General features: G+C 50.8%; 4 protein-coding genes across 13 annotated transcripts in view; 3 read left to right on the plus strand and 1 right to left on the minus strand.

Moving 5' to 3' along the window:
* GATAD2A (GATA zinc finger domain containing 2A) overlaps positions 1-5,210 on the plus strand; it is a 122,922-nt gene extending 117,712 nt beyond the window's left edge. For all 9 annotated transcript variants that reach the window (XM_066350871.1, XM_066350892.1, XM_066350909.1 and 6 more), the window contains 3 exons: positions 70-144; positions 425-620; positions 3,392-5,210. In XM_066350871.1, the coding sequence (XP_066206968.1) occupies positions 70-144; positions 425-620; positions 3,392-3,522 (402 nt within the window). In that variant the 3' untranslated portion in view covers positions 3,523-5,210. The remainder of the gene's footprint in view (positions 1-69; positions 145-424; positions 621-3,391) is intronic.
* Positions 5,211-6,887: 1,677 nt separating this feature from the next.
* On the minus strand, positions 6,888-8,775 carry TSSK6 (testis specific serine kinase 6). The gene has a single exon (XM_066350929.1). The coding sequence runs from the start codon at positions 8,113-8,115 to the stop codon at positions 7,294-7,296; it is 822 nt and encodes a 273-aa protein (XP_066207026.1). The 5' UTR covers positions 8,116-8,775; the 3' UTR covers positions 6,888-7,293.
* Positions 8,776-8,920: 145 nt separating this feature from the next.
* On the plus strand, positions 8,921-18,021 carry NDUFA13 (NADH:ubiquinone oxidoreductase subunit A13). Its single transcript, XM_066350941.1, has 5 exons — positions 8,921-9,058; positions 15,822-15,900; positions 17,185-17,256; positions 17,608-17,677; positions 17,837-18,021. Exons 1-5 carry the CDS (start codon positions 8,965-8,967, stop codon positions 17,954-17,956), a joined length of 435 nt encoding a protein of 144 aa, XP_066207038.1. The 5' UTR covers positions 8,921-8,964; the 3' UTR covers positions 17,957-18,021.
* A 565-nt stretch (positions 18,022-18,586) lies between these two features.
* On the plus strand, positions 18,587-27,358 carry YJEFN3 (YjeF N-terminal domain containing 3). 2 transcript variants are annotated; one of them, XM_066361080.1, is made up of 6 exons: positions 18,587-18,685; positions 22,609-22,717; positions 25,093-25,203; positions 25,432-25,545; positions 25,623-25,782; positions 27,100-27,358. In XM_066361080.1, the coding sequence occupies exons 1-6, from the start codon at positions 18,627-18,629 to the stop codon at positions 27,303-27,305; spliced, it is 759 nt and encodes a 252-aa protein (XP_066217177.1). In that variant the 5' UTR covers positions 18,587-18,626; the 3' UTR covers positions 27,306-27,358. The 2 variants fall into 2 exon arrangements, with proteins under 2 accessions (XP_066217177.1, XP_066217178.1); XM_066361081.1 differs by having other exon boundaries at positions 25,623-25,773.
* Positions 27,359-27,883: the final 525 nt, after the last annotated feature.

A 27,883-nucleotide genomic window follows, 5' to 3' on the forward strand; every position in this document is an offset into this window, starting at 1 on the left:
GTCACTCTAGGTCACCCTGGGCTGGCCTGTGGATGGTGCTTACCTTGATTTCAACCCCCATTTGTGTAGGTCATAAAACCCCGACGTAAGTTGGCGTTCCGCTCAGGAGAGGCCCGCGACTGGAGTAACGGGGCTGTGCTACAGGTCAGAACTGCAGTGCTGGGAGTCCTCTGCACCGCGCCACCAACCAGCCCTCATGCCCCACACCGTGACCACATCAGCTGCCTGCGTCTGTCTATTTTTCTTTCTTCTCTTTCCTCCCCCTGTTCCCTCAGTGTAACTTACCTGGTCTCCTGATTTTGGACTTTAGGGTGCCTTTGTGGGTGGGTAGAGGTCAGCCACAGCAAGGAAAGGCTGCACTGAGCATCTCACCCTCTGCCCTTTCCTTTCCCAGATGAGTCATTGCACCCTCTCTCCACTGTAGGCCTCCAGCCAGCTGTCCCGGGGCTCGGCCACGGCGCCCCGAGGTGTCCTGCACACGTTCAGCCAGTCACCCAAACTGCAGAATGCAGCCTCAGCCACACCCCTCGTCAGTAGGATCGGCAGACATTCCGAGAGAGCCGTTAGTTCTGGCAAGGGTAATGCCACCTCCAACTGGAAGAAGGCACCCCTGAGTACAGGTGGGCAGCTCCTGAGGGGTTCAAAGTAAGGACCTTGCCATGGTTGGGTCCATTCCTTCCTTATTTTTTTTTAACAAAGATGTACACACACACACATGCGCGCGTGGTGAAGAGAAATGGCACAAAGGGCCCTGAACCCCCAGAACTCTCCTTGAGAGTAGCTGCCTTCAGCTAAATCTCTTCTGTTCACTAAATAGGATGCCCTGAACAAGTGGCATCCCTGGGTAGATGCTAATCGTCCTCACCGTCTCCACACTCTGTACTCGGACTCTTATCCTTTGACCCAAAACGTGGGACAGAGCCAGTTCAGCCACTGTTACCCCTGCCAACCAGTTTTGCTCTACTCCACCATAGGGGATGCCTTTTTTGTTTGTTTATTTGTTAATTTATTGTTCGATTTTGGAGAGATGAGGTGAAAGGGAAGCATTCATTTGTTATTCCACTTAGATGTGCATTTATTGGTCACTTCCCCTATGTGCCCTGACTGGGGATTGAACCCACAACGTTTGTGTTTCAGGCCGATGCTCTAATCAGTTAAGCTAACTAGCCAGGGCTGGGAACACTTGTTTTTACTGTTAGCTTATGCCTTTCCTGCTGTACTATTTCTTGCTCACCCAGATGATGTCCTTTATTCCCTGATCTCTAGGCCACTCTTCCTACCTTGCTTTGGCTTGGACAGATCAGGTAGTACAGAGTGCACAATAGAACAAGAATACAGAGATAGGAGGGGGGACATGGGATTTTAACTGAGGTGGGCGGCAAAGACCTCTGAAGAGACATTTGAGGAATGATCCAGGGGATGTGGAGATGCTCAAGCAGATATTTTTCAGTCTCTTGCACAACCCCACACCATCCTGGGCCATCCTATATTTTTAAATTTCTTACTTATGTGCTGGCATTAAGTTCAGTATTTATGTCCATCAAAAATGGGAAAGTCGCCTGACCAGGCGGTGGCGCAGTGGATAGAGCGTCGGACTGGGATGCGAGGACTCCGAGGTCGCCAGCTTGAGCGCGGGCTCATCTGGTTTGAGCAAAAGCTCACCAGCTTGGACCCAAGGTCGCTGGCTCGAGCAAGGGGTTACTCGGTCTGCTGAAGGCCCGTGGTCAAGGCACATATGAGAAAGCAATCAATGAATAATTAAGGTGTTGCAACACGCAACGAAAAAGTAATGATTGATGCTTCTCATCTCTCCGTTCCTGTCTCTCTGTCCTGTCTATCCCTCTCTCTGTCTCTGTAAAAAAAAAAAAAAAAAAAGAAGGAAAGTGAAAGGCACAAAAGACTGAGTAAAAGAGATGGGTTAGAGTGTTCATTTTGTGGACATGAGTGCATGTTGCATCCCTATAGAAAGTAGAAGAACCATCAAAGAGGGACCCTAGTCAGACCTGGGGAAATAGGGCTGTTTGTACAACAGAAACACAGCCCGCTGTACATGCAGCTGACCATGTATAAGTAATACAGTGAGTCTCAGTCTCCTACGGGATAGGAGAAGAAAGGTGTTCATCAGTCTGAAGAATAATTCAGGTCTCCTGGAAAGCAGAAAGCATTTTAACACACCAGGCAAAGATACTTTTGCTCAGCATGTGTAAGATACAACAGCTAAGAACCTCATGGGCTAGTCAGAAATTCCTTTTATGGTAAATTTGAAAGTACATGAAACAATGTGGGAAAAGTGAAGGATAGTATATACTGTGATAGCAACTATGTGAAAACCATGTGTGCACTGAAGGGTAAAGGGAATGAAGGAACAAATAATTGGCTGTGTTCAGTGATTGGATTAGAGGTGAAGAAGGCATAGAAGCCACTTTTCCCAGGAGAGTTCTGCTAGAGCTCCTGGTTACTCTGTGTTACTAGGTGATGGTTTGAGGGAAATTGGGTGTGATTTAGTTAGTGGTTCTGCCTTCAATATGCAGGGAGGGCTCTCCAGTGCATTTGACCTCAGAATCCTTGTTCCACAGAGTATATTAACCTCCACCAAAAATACTCTTGGGGTAATGCATTTACTCTGGGAGGGCCCTGTTGGAGCTAGGGATGCAAGGTAGTCCTTACACCAGAGCAGTCAAAAACGAAAGTGTGTGGGGGCCATTTTCTCATTTTCAAATTAAAAAAGTGCATTGGGGAAATTTAGAGACTATAAAAAGGGAGCATGGTGGCAACGACTGGTACTTTCTACCCCAGGAGAAAACACACAACATTTAGGGGCCTTCCTCAGTCTGCCTCTTTATTCACGTGTCACGTGTGTCAATGAATGTCCTATGAAGGGACTGTGCTGTGTTTGCCATTTTGTCCCTCTGAATGGTTTAATGAGAGAATGTTACCCTATCATTTTGTTAGTTCCATCTTCCTGATTTCCCAGTTGTACAGTTCAGCCATTTGTGATTTTTCACTGTTCTAAATGGCACTGTGGTGAACACTTCAGTTTACAGAGCTCTCAGGTAGTTGATGGAATTTCTGTTACTGCATCAGGGGCTGGGAACATTGTAAAGGCAATTTTTTTTCTTTTTGAGGGATATGGATTTTTTGTTTCACTTAAGCATTCATTGGTCGATTTTTGTTTGTGCCCTGATGGGATTAAACTCGTAACCTTGGTGTATCAGAATGATTAACCAGCTGATCTATCCAGCCAGGACCTGAGTTATTTCTTAAATTTTCTTTATCTCTGAGGCTAGGACTTTTGCTGCCCGTGCTTGGTTGGCCCCACTCAGGCTGGTATCCTCCTGGGAGCCTACTCTTAACTGGGTGCATCTTGGCCTGTTGCCCTGTTCTGTTGCAGGTGGGGCCCTTGCGTTTGTCAGCCCAAGCTTGGCGGTGCACAAGACCTCCTCAGCCGTGGACCGCCAGCGGGAGTACCTCCTGGATATGATCCCGCCACGCTCCATTCCCCAGTCGGCCACGTGGAAATAGTGCGAGCCAGCCCAGTGGAGATCAGGCCCCCCCTCCCTTCCTCCCACCTGGCCTGCCACCCTCTGCTCACTGGGGAATACACCCTGCTCCCCAAGAGAGCAAGCGAGTGTCTGCTGCACTGCAGAAACAAGAGCTCCGTTCTTGGCTGCAAAGTCTTGTTTTTGTCATGGCTGGAGGGCCACTTCACAGGTGGATGAGGATTATCATCACTGGGGGACTTTTCCCATGGGCTTTCCTCCTTTCTTTGCCTTTAGTTTGCCCAACACCAGCAGAAATTCGGACCTCGGGGACTGGTTCTGCTCCCGTCCTCCCCTTCAGCCCCTTCAGGGCACATGGGCGGCTTGGACACTGTGACATACTCGGGCAAGACCGGAGCCCGGGGATTCTGAAGTTGAGCGGACTGTTCTGTTTTGTTTTTGCTCTTTCCTGTCTTAGCCTCCCAATCTTTGCCTTCCTTCACGGCGATCTCTAGGTTGACAAATTTTTTTTAATCACCTCATGATGATGGAGTTTAAAGTAAACCATGCAGACCCAGGGGTTCCTGGTGAGCACAGCCCTTATGCCCCAGAGGATGGGCCACTCACTGACCAGCCCTCATTTGCTCCAGTGGAAGGCCTGTGCTGCTGCTCGTCCTGGAGACCCCCAACCTCCCACACTTCACAGAAGAACAAACTGCAACCCAGACCCAGTCAGAGAGCCTGGGATCCTGGAAGCCATGCTGCTGTCCTTGGAGAAGGGAAGAGAGAAACGGCAACAATGTACAGAGCCTGAATGGGAAGTTGGAGGGGCGGGCAATTGTGTTTTTTTGTTGTGGTGGTTTATTTTATTAAATTTTTTTCCTTTTTTTTCCTACTTATTTTGATGGACAACATCCCAAGCTGCCCTGGCCTGTGCTCCTTTCAGGCGTGTCAGGTGGGGAGGTGCCCCTGCACCCACAGACTTCAGGGTTTCCATTTGGGTCTAGTTTAGAATCTTCCCTTGAAGGAGGGCCATGCTGCCAGCGTTCGCCTTCAGACTTTTTTTAATATCCTCTTTATAGGCTACAGAAATGTCTTACAAAGGATCAGGTCATCTCTTAGTTGTGTTTCATTTTGGTTTCTCCCACTCCTTAAAAGTTCCATGAGGAAAGGCAGAAGATGTCATGTGTATGCTGCACATAGGGCTGGCTTCATGCACATGTGAGTGTCTCATGTGTGCACTTGTGTGTTGATGCAGAGCCGGGATATGCTGCTCCCTACTTCAGCCCCTGCCCTGGTTTTCCTGTCCATGCTGTTAGGGACTTAATTTAAAATTCTTATTTTGTAGGCTGCCTTCTTCGAACACACTGCTTCAACATTCTAATAAAGGCTCATTTAATCCCCTCTCTCATGTTGTGTGAATATCAGTGTTTAGAAGACATTTTTGACATGTAGTAGAAGACTTAGTTTTGCAAAATGTTCTAATTTTTTGTTCTGTAGAACCCTAAATTTCTCATTGATTTTAGTTTTGAGTAGATGGGCTGAAGGAGGGGAGGGGGTGAAGGGTGGCTTTCATTACAAGATCCAGGGATTTGAGGGGAAAGGGAAATTAACATTCAGGAGTGGGATGAAAGGGTGTGTTTTTTATACACCAAAAACTCTAGTATGCAAACGTTTCTATTCCTCGCATTTTTTTTGTGTGCCTCGTAAATAAATACCTGTCTTATACTACCCTGAGCTGTTAACCCTCTCTGTTCAGTTACATGGGCCAAACTCTCCAAATGTTCCAACAAGGAGCAGTGGGCTGACCACCCCCAGCAAACAGATCTCAGTTCTATGCAGTATCCAGAACAGGTGTTTGGGCCAGGATCAGTCACTTCTAGAGGGGTGTGCTAGGATTGTCATGGTCCCTTTCTCCCCCACCGCACCCCCACCCCACCCCACCCCCAGCTTAACTGACTGAATCTGTGACTTGAGGGCATATGTTGATCCCCCATCCCCATCAGAACCTGGCTCATAACTGTGTTCAGGAACCACCTGTCCTCATCTCCCCTCACCTGGCCAGACCACCTTAGGTGGAGGACAGGACAGCCATGCCCTGGCTGTGCCTCCTCCAGCCCAGCATCACTACTACGCACATTCCCATCAGAGATGACTTACTGTGATGGAAACGTAACTTTTTTAAAAGGGCAAGAAAATGAGAGACACTGTGTGTGTGTGTGTGTGTGTGTGTGTGTGTGAGAGAGAGAGAGAGAGAGAGAGACAGGAAGGGAGAGAGATGAGAAGCATCAATTCTTCACTGTGGCTCCTTAGTTCATTGATTGCTTTCTCATATGTTCCCTGATTGGGGGGGGGGGGGCTACAGCAGAATGAGTGACTCCTTGCTCAAGCCAGCAACCTTGGGCTCAAGCCAGCAATCATGGGGTCATGTCTGATTCCATGCTCAAGCCAATGACCCCTGCGCTCAAGCTGGTGAGCCCCTCAGTGACCTCGGTGTTTTGACCCTGGGTCCTCTGCGTCCTAGTCCAACGCTCTATCCACTGCGCACCGCCTGGTCAGGCTCCCCCATAGACTCTTCAGGAAAGAAGCTTCCATCACCCCTCGCCCCACTTAAGCCATATCCAGGTTCAAATCCCAGCTGTGTTCTTGGGCAGGTGACATGTGTCAGCATCACTTTCCTCATCTGCAAACACTCAGGCCCGCCCACCCACTGATGCCATTCCTTCCTTAAACTTGAGAAGGGTGATAGGTCTTTGCTCAGCTGCCCAATATCTCATATTTCCAGGGACCATATCAACCCTGGGAGGGACCTCAAAGCACCTTCGCCTCTTCCCAAGCTGAGGGTGCCCAAAAGGTCCAGGTTTGAATCCTCTAAACTCACTTTTGAGAAGTGGAGCACAGCCTTAAAACTAAAATGTAGGCTCTGGCCGGTTGGCTCAGTGGTAGAGCGTTGGCCTGGTGTACAGGAGTCCAGGGTTCGATTCTGGGCCAGGGCACACAGAAGCGCCCGTCTGCTTCTCCACCCCTCCCCCTCTCCTTCCTCTGTCTCTCTTCCCCTCCCCCAGCCAAGGCTCCATTGGAGCAAAGTTGGCCGGGGCGCTGGGGATGGCTCTATGGCCTCTGCCTCAGGCGTTAGAATGGCTCCGGATGCAACGGAGCGACGCCCCAGATGGGCAGAGCATGGCCCCCTGATAGGCATACCGGGTGGATCCCGGTCGGGCGCATGCGGGAGTCTGTCTGACTGCTTCCCCGTTTCCAACTTCAGAAAAATACAAAAACAAACAAAAAAACTAAAATGGAGTGCCCACACCTGCCTTCTGGGGGAGTGACCCCGCTCCCGTAAAACCGGGCCACCACTAGAGCCACATGCGAGGCAGAGCAAGTTTATTGCAAGTTACAACTGGGGTGGCTCCCAGAGCCCGCCATTCCGTGGCGGCCTGCCTGACAGGGTGGGAACCCATGCACTCAATTTGCATGCTCTCGGCCGCAGCTCCTCCAGGAAGCCGCCTGCCACACAGCCATTGCTCATACCGCGCAGGCGCAATGCTCCCGCATCCTCTGGTCCCGCCCCGTCCCGGGACTTTCTTGCGGGAAATCTAGGATGCTCCTGCGCCCTCCGGATCTCCGAATCGCGGAGGAATTAGATTCCAGACGGGGAGAACTGCATCCCGCGCCCGAAAGGGAAAGGGAAAAGGGAAAGGACGCATGCACATTGGCGCGCAATGGCTTCGCGGGATCCTGGAAGCGCGCCTCTCGCGTGTGCGCTGCGCTTGCGCAGTGCTTGGGGAGGCGAGAGATAGGGGAACCCCAACCTTTAGCCAGAGTCCCCCACGCGCAGCCAGCTATTGCGCGCTACCTGGCCCGCCGAGGGTCTGGCCGACGGACTGAACTGCAGCAATTCAGTGATCAGGGCCTTGCAGCGCTCGGACAGCACGAGGCCGTCGGGGTAGAGAACGCCGCGCTTCTGACGCCGGGGCAGGCCGGCGATGTCTGAGTCGTCGAAGGGCATACACCCGGTGACCATGACGTAGAGCACGACGCCCAGGCTCCACACGTCGTACTTCTTAGGGTCATAGGGGATACCCAGGAGAACCTCCGGCGATGCGTAGGCTGCCGAGCCGCAATAGGTAGTGCTTAAGTCAGGGTAGCCATGTGCCTGGCGGCCGAAGCCAAAGTCGGTGAGTTTGACGCGGCGCTCGTCAGGGCTCAGCAGCACATTTTCGCACTTGAGGTCGCGGTGCACCAGGTGGTGGTCATGCAGGTAACGCACGGCGCCCGCGATCTGTGCGAAGAGGTCGCGCGCCTGCCCCCCAGGGATGCGCCCGTTGCGCTGCACAGCCTGCAGCAGGTCTGTGGCGGCTGCCTCCATCACGATGTACAGCTTCCCGTTGCACACCTCGATGAACTCGAAGACGTGCACAATGTGAGGGTGCCGCACGCCTCGAAGGATGGACAGCTCACGCGGCAGGAACTTGTTGACAAAGTCGGGCGGCGCTCGCCGACGGTCTACCACCTTGATGGCCACCGTTCCCTTGTACTTCTTGGACGTAGCCACCTTAACCTTGGAGTAACTACCTTCACCTATCGTGCGGCCCAGCTTATAGCCGAGTTCGCTCAGTAGTTTGTCACCCGACATGGTGGCGCCTGGGGCGCGCGGGGAGGAGGAGGCGGCTGCTGTCGGGTGGGTGGGGGCGGCCGGACTCCGATCTCGGGCCTAACCCATGGCGCTTGGCACCTGCACACCCGCACCCCCATGTGCCCACTCCCGGGCCCCCGCCGCCGCGGTGAATTTTATTGCCCAGGTAACAATTTCTGCCTTGTGAAGTGACCGCAGCGTCACCACACCTCGGAGTGGGGACCCCGCGGGCGTCACCCTGCCTGTGGATGAAGGCCCGCAAGACCCCAGGGTTTTGTGACTCATAATCGCTCTAAATGGTCGTATCCGCTGAAAGACTAATACCAAGGACTTTCCATCACCACTGAGGGGCAGAAACCGTGTCGGGTTGGAATGGCTCCTCGCGAGTCCAAATCTGAGCAGCAGCCGCCCCCACCCAACATCTTGTACCATCCCTAACCATATGCAGCCCTTCGCTACCCGTACAGGCCTGGAGGGGGAGAAAACGGGTAAGGGGGCTTAGCTTGGTGACCCAGCTCCATTGGGAGCTTTACTACCCGGCGAATCGCCCCAGACGGGGGTGAACCGGCGGTCCTTTGATGCAAGGACCCGGGCGACCCGACGGGCTCCAGCCGTCCCATACGGACGGAGCCACGTCTCGTTTTGGGAGAAAAGGAAATAAGGATTCCTCGGCCGGGCGCGGCCCGGCGTCGCAACTTCACTTCTCCCAAACAGTAGGGTCGCTACCCCAGAGGCCAGGGTTCCCGAGCCCCGCCCGAAGCCAGCGCAACAGCTTCCACCACATTCATCGTGGCGGCGGGCGCCTAACGTCACTTCCTCCTACGAGCGGAAGTGCAAAGCCTGGCGAATATGGCGGCCTCGAAGGTGAAGCAGGACATGCCCCCGCCGGGAGGCTACGGTCCTATCGCCTACAAACGGAACCTTCCGCGTCGGGGCCTATCGGGTCAGTATATGCCTGCGCCGGGGTGGCAGGGTCTGGGCCTCCTGGGCGCCGCAACGGAGATAGGGCTTTGGGGAGGCTAATAGGCCCTAGTGGAGCTGTGGTGTGGCGAGAGGCGGAGTCTGGGGATCCTACTGTTAACAGTAATGATAACTGGTGCAATCTGAGGAGCGATTATTAAATCTTTTAATTCTTTCTCGTAATAGCCCAGAACTCAGTCCTGTTCATTATTCCTATTTCACAGGAGGTTAAACTGATAATAGTTTAACCTGTACCCATAGCCCTAACCCTGCTTCCATATTACAGGTGGAAAAACTGAGGCCCGAGAGAGGCTGCAACCTAACCCACCAGGGCCACCTGTAGCAAAGCTGGAGCCAAAACCCGGAACACCGAAGTAATTTAAAAAGATGTTCTGTATGGTGGGTCCTTGCTGGTCGCCTCCCACTTGCAGTATGTCTCAGCAATATGTATTCTTAAATTTTTCATGTTTTGTAACATTTTAAAATTTATTACAGGGTTCATCACAGGAAAAATGTAAGAGAGAAAGTAAAAGGCGCCCATACTCCACACCCAGGATCCATAATGACATACAAAAAAATTTTTTTTTGTTTTATATTTTATTTATTTATATTTAGAAAGAGAGAGAGAGAGAAGGGGGGAGGAGCAGGAAGCATCAACTACCGTATGTGCCTTGGCCAGGCAAGCCCAGGGTTTTTGAATTGGTGACCTCAGTACTCCAGGCCGTTGTGCCACCACAGGTCAGGCCAGAGAAGTTTAAGACAAGTTAAGGATAAATACATTTGCTGTAAAGCGGGAAGCTTTACATTTAAAATATGCATATTATGCAAATTATGTTTTAATTAAAAACAAAAACAATTTATGTGCATGGTAGAGAGAATGTAATAATTCAAACAGTAGAAAAGTTAATGTCTAGTGAAAACTCAAATTCTCCTCTTCCTCTTCTTGGCTTTTTTGTATTTCAGAACAGAGGTTGGCAAGCTTTTTCTCTGAAGGGCTAGATGAATATTTTATGCTTTACTGGCTAGATCAGTGGTCCTCAACCCCCAGGCCGCGGACTGGTACCGGTCCGCAGAGAAAGAATAAATAACTTACATTATTTACATTTTATTTATATTTAAGTCTGAACAATGTTTTATTTTTTAAAAATGACCAGATTCCCTCTGTTACATCCGTTTAAGACTCACTCTTGACGCTTGTCTCAGTCACGTGATACATTTATCTGTCCCACCCTAAAGGCTGGTCCATGAAAATATTTTCTGACATTAAACCGGTCCGTGGCCCAAAAAAGGTTGGGGACCACTGGGCTAGATGATCTCTATCCGTTGCTGCTTTTTGCTTTTTTTTTTTTTTTTTTAAGGGCGAAGGAGTGGGCTTACAGGACAGAAGAGATGAGAAACGTCAATCATAGTTGCTGCACCTTAGTTGTTCATTGACTGCTTTCTCATATGTGCCATGGCTGGGGGATGAGGGGCTCCAGCTGAGCCAGTGACCCCTTGCTCAAGCTGGTGAGCCCACGCTCAAACCAGCAACCTCTTTGTTTCAAACCTGAGTCCTCTTCGTCCCAGGCCAACACTATGTGCTGTGCCACTGCCTGGTTTGCCATGCTGTTGCTTATTTTAAACTATTTACATATCTAAAAGTGTTCTTAGGCTAGGGGCAACACAAAAACAGATTACAGACTAGATTTGGCACCACATGGATACTTAACATCCTAGAGCCAATTGAAGGAATCTAATGTGATCTGAGTCTCTTTTCTTGAGGCATAACAAACAGTACACCCAGGCCAGTGTGGTGCACAAGTTCTCTTTAGACATATGCACCTATGTGACCTGTATCCAGAAAGATTCCAGCCCTTGGGCCTCCCTAGGCTTTCCCCAGTCAGTGTCGTTAAAAAAAAATTTATTTTTTAAATTTTTGAGTCACAGATGCACCCTTTATACTTGCCCTTTCCCTATTCATGACACAGTTGTGCCTCCCAGAGGCCAGGCCCTAAATGTCATTGCCTGAAGAGATGTGAGGAAGAATCCCCTTCTGGTGGTTTGGTTTTTGTTTATGTGTAGAGCTGGACTGATTCTCTATCCACTGAGCAAACTGGCCAGGTCCTCTTTTTTTTGTGTAACAGACGGAAAGGACAGATAGGGACAGAGAGACAGACAGGAAGGGAGAGAGATGAGAGAAGCATCACTTCTTTGTTGTGGCACCTTAGTTGTTCATTGATTGCTTTTTCATATGTGCCTTGATGGGGGGAGGCTACAGCAGACTGAGTGACCCCTTGCTCAAGGCAGGGACCTTGGGTTCAGGCTGGTGAGATGTGTTCAAACCACATGAGCCCGTGTTCAAGCTTGGGGTTTTGAACCTGGGTCCTCTGCATCCCAGTCGGATGCTTTATCCACTGTGCCACCGCCTGGTAAGGCTCTCTTTTTTTTTTTAATGGTTATTTTATTAATTTTAGAGAGAGGAGGGATAAGAGCATCAATCTGCTCCTGTATGTGCCCTGACCAGGGATCAAAACAACCTCTGCACTTCAGAACAATGCTCTAACCAACTAACCAGGGCTAAATGTATAACACTTTCTTTTTTGGGGGGGGGGTGTTATTTTTAATTTTATTTATTCATTTTTTTTTATTAGAGAGAGAGAGAGCAAACAGGGGGAGGAGCTGGAAGCTTCAACTCCCATATGTGCCTTGACCAGGCAAGCCCAGGGTTTCGAACCGGTGACCTCAGTATTCCAGGTTGACACTTTATCCACTGTGCCACCACAGGTCAGGCTGTATAACACTTTCTTTCTGCATTCATTCATTAACTAGTTTAGTGTGCACATGGCTGTGGGCCCTGTCTTTAGGAGTTCAGTGTCATATGTCAGAATTTCCTGTTGTGGCCAATGGTAAACCAGGGCCTGCTTTAGCTAGGATGGGCCTGAAGGACCTCTGAAGAGGAGTTCCCAGGTGGAGGAGACAGCAAGTGCAAAGACCCTGTGCTCTAGCCTACACACCACCATCTTCGGTCCTCTTGACCCTTTTGCAGCCTTGCCTGTGCATCATGGTTCACAGCATATCTTCCCCTGTTTTTTTTTGTTTTTTTTTAAGTGAGAGACAGAAGGACAGGCAGGCAGGAAGGGGGAGAGATGAGAAGCATGAACTCCTAGTTGTAGCACCTTAATTGTTCATTGATTGCTTTCTCGTATGTGCCTTGACCAGGGGGCTCCTTGGTGACCAGTGACCATGGGGTCCTGTCTATGATCCCGTGTTCAGCTGGCAAACTTGGGGTTTTAAACCTGGGTTCTCACCATCCCAAGCCGACGTTCTGTCCATTGTACCATCACCTGGTCAAGCTTCCCCTGCTCTTATTAAGGAATTGTGGCCCCAAGCCTGGCACCAACTACCCTTTTCCCTCCCTGGACTGTTCACCACCAGCATTCCAGAACATGCCAAGCTGGTTCAGACTGCCTTTAGTCCACACTGCTCCCATAGTGACTGCTACCCTGATATCTCCTCTCTCACACCCAAATCCTCTCTCCACTCCCTCTGGTTCAGACTGCCTTTAGTCCACACTGCTCCCACAGTGACTGCTACCCTGATATCTCATCTCTCACACCCAAATCCTCTCTCCACTCCCTTTTCCCTAGTGCATGGCTCCTTTTTTTCTTGTGTGTCGCATTTATATTGAGATTCCATACCATATAGTTCACTGATTTTGTGTGCACAAATCACTGATTTTTAATCTGTTCACAGTTGTGCAACCATCACCGTGATCTAAATTTACACTTTTTTTTTTCTTTTAAGTGGGAGGAGGGAGATAGACACCTTCCTGCATGCTTCCTGACTGGGATCCACCCAGCAACCCCCATTTGGGGCTGATGCTCAAATCAACTGAGTTATGCTTAGTACCCAGGGCCAACTCTCGAACCAGTTGAGCCACAGTTGAGCCACTGGCTGCGAGAGCAGAGGAGAGGGAGAAGGGGAGAGGAGAGAGGAAAGAGAAGCAGATGGTTGCTTTTTGTGTGTGCCCTGACTGGGGATTGAAAACTGGATATGTGCACGCTGGGCCAGCACTCTGTCCACTGAACCAACTGGGCGGCAGGGCCTCTCTCTTTTTTTTAATGTTTATTTTATTGATTTTAGAGAGAGGAGAGATAGGAACATCAATCTGCTTTGGTATGTGCCTTGACTGGGATCTCACCGGCAACTATTACCCTTCTGGACGATGTTTTAACCAACCAAGCTGTCAGTCCAGGGCTATTATTTTTTTATTTATTGAGTCTCACCATCCTAGTGGGTCTCACTATCCCATTGTGGTTTTAGTTTGCATTTCCTTGGTGACTAATAGTGTTGAGCATCTTTTCTTCTGTTTAGAGAGAGGGAGGGAGGGAGGGAGACAGAAACATCAATTCTTTGTTCCACTTATTCATGCTGTCATTGCTTGATTCTTGTATGTGCTCTGACCTGGGATGGAACGTACAACCTCAGCCTGTGGAGATAACACTCCAGCTAATGGAGCTACCCAGCAAGGGCCTCATTTACACATTTTTTAATTGTGTTGGTCATTTTTGTATCATTGAGTTTTGTTAGTTTTTCATTCTGGATATCATTCCCTTATCATATATATGATTGCAAATACTTTTGCCATTCTGGGTTGTCTTCAGCTTGTTTATGATATCATTTGTAGCACAAAGTTTTTAATTTCAATGAAGTCCAGTTTATCTATTTTTGTCTTTTGTGCTTTTGGTATCTAAGAAACCATATCGTCATCCAAGATCACAGAGACTGACTTCTCTGTTTTCTAAGAGTTTTATAGGTTTAGCTTTTACATTGAGGTCTTTGATCCATTTTGAGTTAATTTTTGTGGGAGTAAAAAGAGCACACTATTTTGCATGTGGCTATCTAGTTGTCCAATTTGCTGAAAAGACTATTCTTTTCCCATTGAATTGTCTTGGCACCCTTGTACAAATTCAATTGACCATAAATTTGAGGGTTTATTTCTGGACTCTTGGCTCTGTTCTGTCAATGTACATGTCTGTCCTTATGCCAGTGCCACGCTGTCCTGTACACACAGCTGCCTGAGAAGTTTTGAAATTGTGAAATGTGAGGCTATTTTGTTCTTTTTCAGAATTGTTTTGGCTCTTCTCTTCCCTTGCATTTCCATATGAATTTCATGATCTGCTTGTCAATGTCTGCGAGACTGGGGGATGGGTTGGGATTCTGAGGAGGACTACATTGAATCTACCTCATCTTGGAGAGTGCTGCCATCTGAACAAAATGTTAAATTTTAAGCTCTGATCCATGAACACAGGATGAGTTTCCATTTATTTACCCATGGTCCACACACCTTTCTGGGCGTGCCACTCCTTGGTCTCCCCTACTGTACTGGCAGCTCCAGAGGCGCAGACATCCCCACCCAGGGCCTAAGAGGAAGAGCTGTATCATCACAAAGGCTGCCTTAGTCCTGGAGTTTATCCTACAGATGGGCCCACACTTGGGTGCCTAGTGTGACGGCAGAGGATTTCCACAAAGATAGCCTAGGTCTGTCCCCTGAGGAGGCATCAAAGGGAGAGGCCCCTGGGCTTCTCTGCAGCTGTTAAAAAGAATGAGGCAGCTCTAATTAAATGCCCTACAGAGGAGACCAACTATAGTTATGCTAGGAGGGGTCCAGCCTATCAGTGTTGGAACCAGGGTGCCTTTGCTGACCTGAGCAGGTGTTTTTAACAAGTCAAACTAAGGGAGAAAATATGGAACCAGTTTCTCATTTATCTTCAGGTCCAGCAGAGGTGCCTGGTGAGCTGAATAAGAAAAAGCCCTTGTTTTTTTTTCTCCACGAGGCCCAGGAAGTGGCATCATCCATTTTTTACTGGTCTTTTACTAGGTGTTAACTGGAACTTGACCTGGCTGAGCTTGTCCATTTGTCATAGCAACCTTAAAGCCTGGCCTGAGAAGAGACCATGCTTGAAAAGAGGGGGTGCAGGGCCAACCAGCCCCCAGGTGTCTCGGCCTCCCTGACCCCACAACACACATCCTGTCAGTCAGAATTATAGAGAATGCCTGCTGGAGCTCAGTAAATATTCATAGCAGCCTGTTCCCCTGGTCTTAGATGGGGTGATGTGGACCCCACTGGGCCAGGAGCTGCACCCAGGAGGCCAGGTGCTGATAGTAGCCCCTGAAGGGCACTGCTGGTCACTGGCAGCCTTGTTCAATCCCCTGTAGGCAACATGCAAGGAGGTGGCCCAAACAGGCAGGAGCCACCATGGAAATGGAACCCAGCCACCAACACTGACGTAATTTGAGGGGACTGGCCAGCTTACCTGGAACCAAACAATCTCCTAAAAGATTGTGGTGCTAGGGCTACTCAACCATAAACATTTAGACCCTTGAGCCCTTCTGTGGTCCCTCCCTGATCTTGATCTTCCAGAAACCCCAGTATGGGAGCAGAGTTGCTACAACTGCAACCGCCTTGCCTATGAGAGAAATTGAGACTTTTCTGGTGTCCCCTGCCTACCAAGTGGACAAGTGTGATAGAGAGTGGTCTGCAGCTATGGAAGAGGGCATGTCCAGGAAAGGGCCAGTGGACATTCCAGAGACAAAAAAATGGTCTGAAGAAATGTGAGCCGTCTTAGAAAGGACCAGGAGGCTCTCACCTGTGTTATATATATTTCTGGGATTGTTTGTACAGCGAGTAGATTGTGCTCCATAAGAAGTGACAAGGATGGCCTGTTCTACATACAGATGCTGAGCAGGCGCTCCTCTCTCCACAGGCTACAGCATGTTTGCCATGGGCATTGGGACCTTGCTCTTCGGGTACTGGAGCATGATGAAGTGGAATCGTGAACGCAGGTAGGCCCTATTCCAGGTGAGGGTAGGTACGGCCTGTGGACTTTATTTATATCGGGCCCCTCATCAACTCCCTAGGCCTTGGGGACCCAGCAAGTCTGTTTCTGGATTTTACCCTCGATTGTCTAGTAAGCAGGGATCTTACCTCCAGATGTTCACCAAGCACCCTTGTAGTCTGTTGCTGGGGACTCAAGGGCCTGGGTTAGGATAACCTGTTGGGTAGAGGTGAAGGTGTAGCTCAGGAATATACTCTGTATAGGAATGCCTGCACTAGCTGGGTCCTTCCACTAGCTGGTTAGCAGATTTTTGTCCATGGTAACCAGGCAATGGTGATATAAGGATTTAGAAAGCAGATCATGCAAGACAATGGCCCTGGCAGTCATGTGGGGCCTGTGGAACCAAAGCCTGCAGTAGCCTCGGTTCAGACTCCAGCCACTTCTGCACTCTCCTGATGCCCTGCCAGGTGGCTCCTTCTGTCCCTCCATCCTGTCCCACCTGTGTCATGTGTCCTTAGCATCCTCCACAAGGCCAGGAATCTCTGAGGACAGTGCTAGAGAAAGCCCAGCTCATGGAGGGTGTTTCACATTGTTGAATGAACTCAGGAGCACCTGGTAGGTGCCAATGCTAGGGCCTCTGCATTGGACAGGCAAGACCAGGCCCAGCCTCCCAGGAGGACACAGTAGTGACCACAGTGTGCAGCTGTGGTTGGGGCAGTAGCCTGGGGAATGGGGTGGGGAGAGGAATTGAAGTTCATCTACCCCTTCCCTGTACCCTTGTAAGATTTCTGGTGATGAGAAGACAGAACCAGAGGCCACTCCCCATGCCACAACATGGCTCGGCTCCCCTCAACCCCCTAGCACAAACAGGGCTGATGATGGCTTGGAAGATGCTGAAGAGCAGGGAAAAGAAAGGAACCACCTGCCCAGGGTTCACACCCTGAGATTATTTTGAGATGAAGGAGACAGGGTTTTTTAAGGCCCAGAGGCAATGGTGAACGCTCCCCCTCCTTCACTGCATTCACAGGCCTGGGCTATTTTTAGGATTAAAAAAAAGTTTTTAATTGAAAAGAAAGTGTGAAGCCAGCAGTCTTGAGGGACAATGCCTGCACTAGCTGGATCCTTCCATCTTGGGCTTCTGGTGGGCAGAGCCAATTGCCCAAGCTCTGTCCACTTGCTTCTCTCGCAGCTACTTTCCCATGCAGCACCCTAACTGTTCAGGAGCCACATTGTCTGCCTTCTACCCTGTCCACTCTAATCTGATACAAGTATTGGTTTTGGGATTTCACAGGCGCCTGCAGATTGAGGACTTTGAGGCTCGCATTGCACTGATGCCGCTGTTGCAGGCAGAGAAGGACCGGAGGTGGGGTCACAGGCCTCAGTGCCCCAGCTTGCAATTTGGGAACACAGCCAAAATGCACATGGGGACTGGAAGCTGCATCCTTGTAAACATGGACTGCTGTCGCCCTTAGAGAGGACCCTAGACAAAGTGAAGACCCAAGGGGAAGAACAGGAAGCCTTTCTGCAAGAGGATGGGATTGGGGCAGGAAAGAGTTTACCAGGGAGAGGAAAGGAAAGAAAAAGGGGTCAGTGTGGGCAGGGTTGGAATTGGCAGGAATGATGGGACAGGGTGGAGCAGGGAGAGGTCTAGAAGATACATTAGGCAGGGGTCCCCTTGGGATACTTAGGCCTGTCTCCCACTCCATCCTTGTAGGGTCCTGCAGATGCTTCGAGAAAACTTAGAGGCAGAGGCCATCATCATGAAGGATGTGCCCGACTGGAAGGTGGGTCCCCTGCTTGGAGGGCAGGGATCTAGGACTCTGCAGAAATGAAGCCTCCCACAGAAAACCTGGGGCCTGGAAAGGGTAGTGGGTGCTGGGTGTGAGGAGAGGAAGGCTTCTGACAGTGGCCAGCACCCCCACCTATATCTGCTTTTCCTTCAGGTGGGTGAGTCTGTGTTCAACACAACACGCTGGGTGTCTCCCATAATGGGCGAGCTCTATGGACTGCGCACGAATGAGGAGATTCTCAATGCCACCTATGGCTTCATCTGGTATACATAGAGGCTGCCACTGGGCCAGTGGACCCCACCCCTCTGGATGGAGAGAATAAATGCTCTGGACACCTGGCTGCTTGTGTCCCATGGTCTGAGTGACTGGGAGAAAGGGAGTGCCACTGGGTCGCACGGTGATGTGGGGACTCAGGGACTGGACCAGGGATCCGGCAGAAAACATCAAGCTGGTTGGCCTCAAAAAACACCCAGAAGCTGTTCCTAAATCCACTACCAGGATGGACTCCCAAACATGTGTTGACTGTCCTACCTCTGTTGAAGTCCTGCTTGACTACAGTCCATCTCTCTAGGCTTCACCAGAACACAGGGATGGCTAAGAGCCTGGAGGGGAGCAGACCAGTGGCAGGAGTGGGCAGTAGAAGTACATCCCCTTACTCCCAGGCAAGGATCCCATAGTAGGGATGACCTACCCATCATGACCCACTTTTGCCCCTTCAGACTTCGTTTCCTGCCAGTATGGGTATCGGTAGGCATCTTTACATGCCTGCAGCAGCTCTTCTAGCACAAAAAAGGGTTAAGTCGTCCTGCACCCACTGACCAATGGCCTCGTGCAGCGCCTTCGCGGCGTTTTCTGATTGGCTGGGGGCGGGGCCTGCTTGGGGATAAGCTTAAAAGGGCGGGGGCCTGCAAGGGCCACTCAAGCACAGGCTTACCTAGGGGCCATGAGCGGTGCGGCGAGCCGGGACTCAGCGGAGGCGCCGGAGGAGCGGCGTTTTCTCAGGTCAGCCGGGATAAGGATACTTGGGACTCCATGGTAGGGGTGTGGCTGAAAGGGGTAGTGGGGTAAGAAGTATGTGAGGCCCACCCTGCATTTCACTGGAAAGACAGCCTTGGGCTGCCCATGCCTCAGAAGCTGCATTGCCAAAGAAACTGCATCTTTAGAAGCCCCGCCCCTCATGAATTATGCATCAGCACTGCTGCTTCCCCATCACACCTTACCCGGACCAGAGCACACCTCCCCTTTCCATCTCCCAGGGACTCTGGACCCCCAACTGCCCTTTCCCATCTGAACTCTTATTCTCAGCTCCTAAAAATCTTATATTCCTCCATGGTTGTCCACCTGTAGTTAACACCTTGTCCAGAGAAAGAACAGGACTGGGGAGGAATGCCACTCCCTGAGTCAAGGTTAGGGCGAGTTTTGAACACATGGGCCACTTGCCAAGGGTCTAGAACTGTCTGGCAGCTGTGGCTCGCTCATTCCTTGTTCTGAGTCATCCTGTGTGACATGGGACCCCAAACAGGGTTATGGTCCTCACTATAAACCAGATTTGTTCCACAGCCACTTGTTTGACACCTGCCCACTGTCAATCAGCTCCTCTTCTCAGGGCAGATATTGCCTGATGTCTGGATTCTGGCTGATATCCAGATTCAGCCTAAACACCTAGCACATCGTAGGCAGGGGGAGATGAATGTTCCAGAAACAAGCTATGGCTTCAACTGGTATGGAGAGCAGTGGGGTGCCTCAAACGTCAATTGAAGAGTGATGGGCTCTGTGAGGTGGGTGGGAGTGGAACACAGTGAAGGGGAAGAGGCAGCGAGGTTGGAGACATAAAGGGGTGTATGTAGATGTGATGAGAGATTTGAATATTCTGTGAATACTGGAGAGCCTTAAGGTTTGCATCAAGGGTGATGTGATCGGGTGTTCAAATTTTCAAAGCCCATGGCTAGTGTTGGGGAATTTGTGGGAGTATGACATGAAACTGCTGTAGGCAGCCAGGGGGACAGTAATGGCAGGCTGGTGGGAGATGCATGAGGGTGGTGAGAGTGAAGAGACACAGAGCTGAGAGCACAGGGAGGGTTTGATATGGGTATCTTGGCCTCATGGCTTCATCTCCCAAAGAGCCCCTTCCTGGATGCATTTTGGAAGTGTCAAGCCTAATGCCCTTTGAAACCAGGTCTGCTAGCCCTTCAGGGGCTGGCGGGCAAATCCCAGGCTTCACAGCCCTTATCTGGGAGGTAGGTGGGGGAAGCAAGAGGCACCCTCATAACCGAGCCCCCTCCCCAGTCGCACAATGGCACTGCCCTAATTCCCATTCAAGCCCCACCTATAGTCACCACCTCAGGATCCTTGCCTGGACCGCCCTTTTCCTATGGAGTCCGTATTATCACTCTAATGACCAGTTCGGCAGGAAGATAATGTTCTGAGTGGTGACCAGAGGCCAAAACTTTGGGACAAAGGAAAAAAAAGAAGAATGGATGGTCCTTCCACCGTCCTCATCTGCCCCCCTCCTCAGCCTCTAGTGAGGGTTGAAGCCAGATCTGTAACAAGATGAAGGCAGAGAAGCCACATTTTCAAATAACCTTCCCAGGAGCTGAGCCCACCTGCCCTGCTGGGGGTGGGGGAGAGGTGGAGGTATACTTCATTTGGCCCCACTGTGAGCTCCTTTCCCCACCTGATACTTCAGTCTCATCTGACATTGGCTGAAGACAAACTGAGGGTTGAATCTGGCTCTAGTTGCTGGGGTTTCAGGGCATGTGACCTCCTTGTCCTCTGCTTTCATCTTCCCCATTTGCTTGGGCCCCCAAAGTGTGTTCATGCCCCAGTTTCTCAGTTTTATTGCTCCAACCACACCAGCCTCCCTTCGGTCCCTTGAACCTGCTAAGCTCACTCCCACCAAGAGGCCCTGACCCTCTCTGATCTTGCCACCTGAATTACCTCCTATAGTGTTCCAGGCCAGCTCCTCCAGGAAGCCCTCCCTGACTCTGCATGTCACAGCAGTCTTCATTTCGCATTTCTGCCCCCATACTCCTTGGCCCAGTCACACTGCAAATAGGCTGGAAAGTTGTGGTTTCCTACTCACAGAATTGAGGGAATCAAAGATTCATCCCAAACCTCTGTTTTTGAAGATTGTCCTCTGCTGCTTTGTTCACATTCTGTCCATGGCCCTGGAGACAGACACCAAGGGTGGAAGTATCAGTTTTCCCACTTGCTTCTTACATGACCCTGGGCAAGCCACTTGGCTTCTCTGAGTTGTTTGATGTTCTTCCAACTCTGAGTCTGCTTCTATTATTGTTATTATTATTATTATTACCCTTTCTAGGGTCTGCTGAGCTGGGGGTAGGTTCTGCCTAGGGGAAGCAAGCATCAGGCCGCAGACCCCCCTGCCTAGCTGCCCAACTCCCCAACTCCTGATTCTGGAGTAAGGAACACCTGATCTTCAAATTCAGCTCTTCCTCTCTGCAGCCACCAAGCCCAGCTCCCTTGGAAAACCCCTAAGCCAGGGCTAGCTGGGTTCCTGCTGTTACCAAGGCCCAACACTTGGTTTAACACTATGCCATCACCATCCTGAACTTTTTTTTTTAAGCAAGAGACAGAGACAGACAGGAAGGGAGAGAAATGAGAAGCATCAATTCATAGTTGCAGCACCTTAGTTGTTCACTGATTGCTTTCTCATACATGTCTTGTCTGGGGGGCTTCAGCTGAGCCAGTGACCCCTTGCTCAAGCCAGCGACCATGGGATCTTGTCTATGATCCCATGCACAAGCTGGTGAGTCCATGCTCAAGCCAGCGACCTTGGGGTTTCGAACCTGGGTCTTCAGCATCCCAGGTCAACCCTGGTCAGGCTTGAAATTCTTAGTTTTTGAACAAGGAGCCCCATATTTGCATTTTGAACTGGCCTTCAAAAATCATGTAGCCCAGTAGTAGTCAACCTGGTCCCTACCGCCCACTAGTGGGCATTCTAAGCTTTCATGGTGGGTAGTAGTGGAGCAACCAAAGTATAAATAAAAAGATAGATTTAACTATAGTAAGTTGTTTTATAAAGATTTATTCTGCCAAACTTAGCAAAAATCTGACATAAAGTACTTGATAAGTATTATTATATACTTTAACTTGCTGTAACTCTGCTTTATAAATTTTATAAAGTAAAGTTACTTCTGTACTTTATAAATCACCATTACTGTGGAACCGGTGGGTGGTTAGAAAATTTTACTACTAACAGAGATACAAAAGTGGGCTGTAGGTATAAAAAGGTTGACTACCCCTGATGTAGCCCATCCTGCTTTTCACTTTTGCAAAGAAAGAGGCAAGGCTCAGTAAGATGAAATGGACCCCAGTCACTCCAGTGAGTCAACTCCATAGCAGAGCTTTGCCTCAAACAAGTTAGCCCCATCTCTCTAGGCACAATTATTGGAATTTTACCACTGTCTTTGGAGAGGGGTCACATTCACCTCCCTGAGTGAGCTATTAAACGCCTCTGCAGCCTTTACACACCTACCCCAAGCACCCCTAGACCAGTCAGCCCCCTCCAGAATTCTAGAGCTCAAACTGTGGTTTCCCTTGCCTGAAATCCACCCATCGCCCCCATCAAAGTCCTTCAAGCTCCATTTCTCTTGGGTTCCTCTCACTTTGGGGGCTGGGAGCTCTGAGTAGGGATCAATCTCCCACACTTTGGAAGAACAGAACCAATACGTGCCACCACACAATTCTTCGATCACCAGAGGGCGCCCGCACCTCAGGCTTTGACTCAAACCTCCTACCTCCAGGTTCCATTCAGTCGCGTGCGCATCGACTACGAAAACAGGTTAGGGGTGAGGGGGGCATCAGAGACTGGCTCAGAACTTTGATGGAACATTTTGGACTCCATCTGAACCTTTGTCTCCATCTCTGTGTCTCTAAGCATCTCTCTCCTCTCTGTCTCCCAGTACCGAGGAGGCAGCTGCTCTGGAGCGGGAGCTACTGGAGGATTATCGCTTTGGGCGGCAGCAGCTGGTGGAGTTATATGGCCATGCTAGTGCTGTGGCTGTGACCAAGGTACCAAACCCCTGACCCTTGACCTTGACCCCAGCCGGACAGCCAGCCCACAAAGTTGAGGCCTAGCTGCATGACTCCTATGGCCAAGATGGTCTAGCCCTCAAGAAGCTTCTCTTTGTTTGGGACCACCCCAGCCTATCATTTAGATAGAGAAACGGGCCCAGAGCAGCTCATCACTGGGCCAAGCCAAGCAGGGACCCACGACTCAGGGTTTCGGTGAGGGTCAGAACCGAGACTGAGGCTGCCGCATAGATGGGTCTGGTGCCCTTGAGGTGCAGACATGACCACCTGTCTCTGCCACCTCCTGGGTCTTGGGCATGGAAAATGTCAGCTCCCACAGTCTGAATATCACCAAACAACCTTGTGTCACAGGTGAGGAAACTGATGCTCGGGGCAGAGAGTGGCCTGAGCAGGGTCTCAGGGGGGTGGGAAGCATAGCTGTGTCTGGCTCTGGGGCAAACCCCCTACCCTTGAGGTATCTACAAGGACTGGAGACTAATAGCAATGATGATATTATGATCTCATGCTTTGCCCCATGTTACCTCTGAACAGGATAATAAACTGACACTGGTTAATAAATATAAACTCCTTAGAAAATTTCCTGATACCGCCTGACCTGTGGTGGTGCAGTGGATAAAGCGTCGACCTGAATCACTGAGGTCGCCAGTTCAAAACCCTGGGCTTGCCCAGTCAAGGCACATATGGGAGTTGATGCTTCCTGCTCCTCCCCCTTCTCTCTCCCCCCTCTCTCCCCCCTTCTCTAAAATGAATAAATAAAATCATTAAAAAAAAAAAGAAGAAAAGAAAGAAAAGTTCCTGATACCTTGACCTGTGGTGGTGCAGTAGATAAAGCATTTGACCTGAAATGCTGAGGTTGCTGGTTTGAAATCCTGGGCTTGCTCGGTCAAAGCACATATGGGAAGCAACTACTACGATTTAATACTTCCTGCTCCCCCCCTTCTTCTTTCTCTCTCTCCTCTCTGTAAAAGTCAATTAATAAAATCTTTTTTTTTTTTAAGTGCCTGATAGAGTCAGGGCTTCAGCATGTAACCCTTCTCCTCTTCCTCCCCTTCTTCCTCTTCTTATTACCACTGTATACTTTTTTTTAAAATTTATTTAATTGATTTTAGAGGAAGGGAGAGAGAGACAGAAACATCGAACTGTGTGTATGTGCCCTGACCGAGGACTGAACCAACAACCTCTGCATATGGGGATGATGCTCTCACCAACTGTGCTACCTGGCCAGGGCATCACTATATACTTTTAAAAAAACTCAATATTTTTCTTTATGTGGACTCAGTTTTTTTAACTCTTAAATGTTCTTATTTCCAAATGAAACATATCCTGAATGCAGTGCTCAAAGAAGGAAATGGTGAAAATCTAAGCCACAGAAGCAATGGCAGTGTAATAGACTCTTGCCTGGTCTTTGGTGACCATCCAGTTTTTACCTTGAAAGCCCCAAGTTTGTCCAGAAGACCCTTAGGCCCAGCCAGCCAGCCAGTGTCACCTTTCCTGACTCTGAATATGATGTAGTGGGTCACAAGCATAGTCAGGGTCAGTATTCAGGACATCACTGAGACCATGGGAGGAGATTGAAAATAGAATAACTTCCCCTCTGTGTGGTTGGAAGTTAGAGTATGGACAGGCCTTGTGGAGCCAGGGAGAGGCCCCATGGGCCTGTCAGAGCTGTTGTCACTTCTACTTAATAGACACAAACTGAGGCTTGACACAGTTTCAGGTTAGGCTGGGACTCTGACATCAGCATGCTTAACTCCTGTATTAAAGAAAGAGATACACAGGCCTACAGAGACAGAGATTCTAAGAGATAGAGACTGAGACAAAGAGACAAAGACAGAAACAGGCTAGATGGAGAGAGACTGATAGGGAGAGACACAGAGAGAGTCTAAGAGATACAGAGAGACAGGGAGGTGAAGACAGAGGCTGATGGAGAGGAAGAGGGGGAGACAGGGCATGGCAGGTTGGAAAAGTACTTCCTTCACCAACTTTGGGGCCTGTGGGAGGGCCTGAGTCCTGGAAAATGGGCAAGGGAAGGGCATCTACTGCAGTAGAAAAAAGTGGAAGAATGTCTGCAACTCAGGCTGAGAATAAACAAACCACAGTCCAGGCTCTTGATGGTGGCAGGAGGTACACTTTCCTGTTCTGGCTTGGCAGATCCCAAGGCAAGGAATCTGCATCTCCAAGGAGGAATCTGAGGCCCCACAAGGGCCACCCCTCACCCAGAATGCCCCTTCTTTTGTCCTAGTCTATTGTCTCCAAGCCCAAGCCCCTTTCTCTACCTGGGGCCTCAGTATTCCCACCTGAGCTAGGAAGAATTCCAAGTGCTGTGCCTTTGCCTTTGCTGTGCCCACTGCCAGGTGTTCCCCTTGCCTGCTCTATCCCGGAAGCAGAGGATGGTGCTGGTCGTGTGTGGCCCGGAGCAGAACGGAGCAGTGGGGCTGGTCTGTGCCCGGCACCTGCGGGTATTTGTGAGTAGCAAGGACCCCATGGCCCTCCTAGGGTCACCCCCCACCCTGTCCTGAAGAACTTGCTTCCTCTTGGTAGAGTCCTAGGGGAACACTGAGGCTGGAAATATTACAGAATATGTCCAGTGCTTGCCTCAGGCAGGGTCTGCTGCCTGGTACCAAGCCTGGGGGCTTAGCAGAGCCTAGTAGGAGCACAGGCAACCCCCACACTGACCCCTTCCTGCCCCCCAGGAATACGAACCAACAATCTTCTACCCTACACGCTCACTGGACCCACTGCACCGGGACCTGACCACCCAGTGTGAGAAGATGGACATCCCCTTCCTGTCCTATCTGCCCACAGAGGTCAGTGGTCCTCAGCAACTGAGTGGCAGGTGTGGGTGGTACCTCAAGGCCGCCCCTTACCCTGTCTGCCCTCCCAGGTCCAGCTCATCAACAATGCCTATGGGCTGGTGGTGGATGCCGTGCTGGGCCCTGGCGTGGAGCCCCATGAGATCGGGGGCCCCTGCACCCGTACATTGGCCACACTCAAGTTGCTGTCCATCCCCCTCGTGAGCCTGGACATTCCCTCAGGCATGCCAGGTGGAGGGGGGGATGTGTGTGAGGAGCTGGGGGACCAGGGGGGGGCAATGCGTGTGAGGGGCTGGGGGACCAGGGGGCCTCCCTGTGCTCCAGCTTCTGTTGTCTGGGCCACTCTGAGCCTCATTTTCCCCAGTGTGGATGGATTATTCATGGTGTGTGTGGCAGATGGTCACATCCATTCCTCAGATGGGGAAAACCAAGGCTGTTACCCAGGTGATCCTGGCCTAGTCGTGTGTCCCGCCCCCCCCCCCGTCCCCCGTCCCGTCCCCCATCCCCTCCCTCTCCAGTCCCCCAGCAGACGGCAGATGTGAGCTCACTCTGCAAAAGCCTCGCCCATCCTGGCCTCCTCTGCCGCCCCATGCCTGTTGGAGCCATTAGGCCACGGGCAGAACAAACAGCCTCCTGCCAGTGGGAACCTCCACAGGTGGCCAAACTCAGAGGGATGTCCCCTGGCTTGCAATACCTCAGAGCCATCTCAGCAGGGTGCTGAAGACAGGGCTTGGGTGGCTATGAGGTGGGCTGTTTGGTATGATGGTGGAGGTCAGGATCGGAGAGAGAAGGATTAAAGTCAGAATGAGGAGGCTTTTAGTTAGCTGTTTCAGACTACAGCCAGAAGCAGGAGAGAAGGCAAGAGAGTGGAGGGTCTGAGAGTGGAGGGTCATTTGAGGGGTGGCAGAGGTTATGACCCAATGAGTGAGGTGGTGGGGTCCTGCCCAGTGAAAAGGCAAGAGCTAGTGCAAGGATGAAGGCAGGGGTGTCAGATCAGAGGAAGGAGTATCTAGTCAAGGGAGTACAATGGGTGCTCAAGTTCAGTGGGAAAGGGGGCACTTTCTATCAGAGGCAAGAACTTGGGGCAAAGAGGTCAGATAGGAGAGGCTTGCCTGAGGATGAAGGTAAGTCTGTCCTCTAAGTGGAGATCTAGTCAGAGAGGGGAGGCTGGCTGGGAAGTCTGGGTGGAAAAAGCCTCTAGTCTAAGTGGGGTAGCTCAGGCTTGATAAGGAGGGAGATAGGGGGATAAACACTGGAAGAAGCATGGGTCTCATTGTGAAAGGGAAGCAGGTGAAAATGATGTAGTCTGAAGGCAGAGGCTGAATCAGATGGAGGAGAAAGATTGGGTAGCAAGATGGGAGGAGGGGCAGAAAAGTATGGGGGCTCTGGCCAGAGGGGGAGGGGAAAACATTTCCAAGGAGGGGAAGAGACTGGTCTGAGGATGGAGGCTCAGTTCTATGGGGAGGCTAGTGGGGCACAGGACTTTCATCTGAGGGTCCTGATCTCGCACCCAGCTCCTGAACCCCCCTCCCATCCCTCCTTCTTCAGGCTGGGACGCAGAAACAGGCGCTGACTCCGAGGATGGGCTACGGCCCGACGTGCTGGTATCACTGGCAGCGCCGAAGCGCTGCGCCTGCCGCTTCTCTGGACGCCACCACTTTGTGGCTGGGAGGTTTGTGCCTGACGAAGTGCGCAGAAAGTTTGCTCTGCGCCTGCCGGGGTACACAGGCACCGACTGCGTGACGGCGCTGTGACCGCCACCTGCGCCCACGCAGCTTGGACATGAGCCAATAAACAGACATCCTACCACCTCCTGGTCTTGCCTCCTCTGTGTGCCGCGGGTGGGCAGACTCGGGGAAGGACTTCCCACTGGTTCCGAGACGGCCCAAGGCGGGAGGGTTGGAGGGCAGACGCAGAGTGGGACTTCCTACTGATCTCCGTAAAGGGTAGATTCAGGGACTTCTAGCTTGCTAGTATTGTCTAAGGCTATAGGTTCGAAGTTCGACTCGATGGAGGATTTCTGGCCGCCTAAAGCGTGAAGGTTCGAGCAGCTTCAGGTCCTATTCCAAGAGGCACTTCCCAAAGGCAGCTTGGGACCCAACGTGAAGGATGGATAATGGGTGGAGGGAGGGACTTCCAGCCAGCGACAGGGGGACGTAGGCCAGCCTGAGGGCGGAGGCACAGCCTGACGCATTGAGGGGGGCGACCCAGATCTGTTGCTCACGCACCGAAGTCACCCAGGGCAAAGGAGCTCAGCCTGAACGGGGCGGGGCCTGGGCTGGGAGGGGCCTGCGGTCGCGTCCCGCCCCCAATCTCAGGTCCAGCGGCCGCC

Source organism: Saccopteryx leptura, chromosome 1, assembly GCF_036850995.1.
Source record: "Saccopteryx leptura isolate mSacLep1 chromosome 1, mSacLep1_pri_phased_curated, whole genome shotgun sequence".
Lineage (NCBI taxonomy): Eukaryota > Metazoa > Chordata > Mammalia > Chiroptera > Emballonuridae > Saccopteryx > Saccopteryx leptura.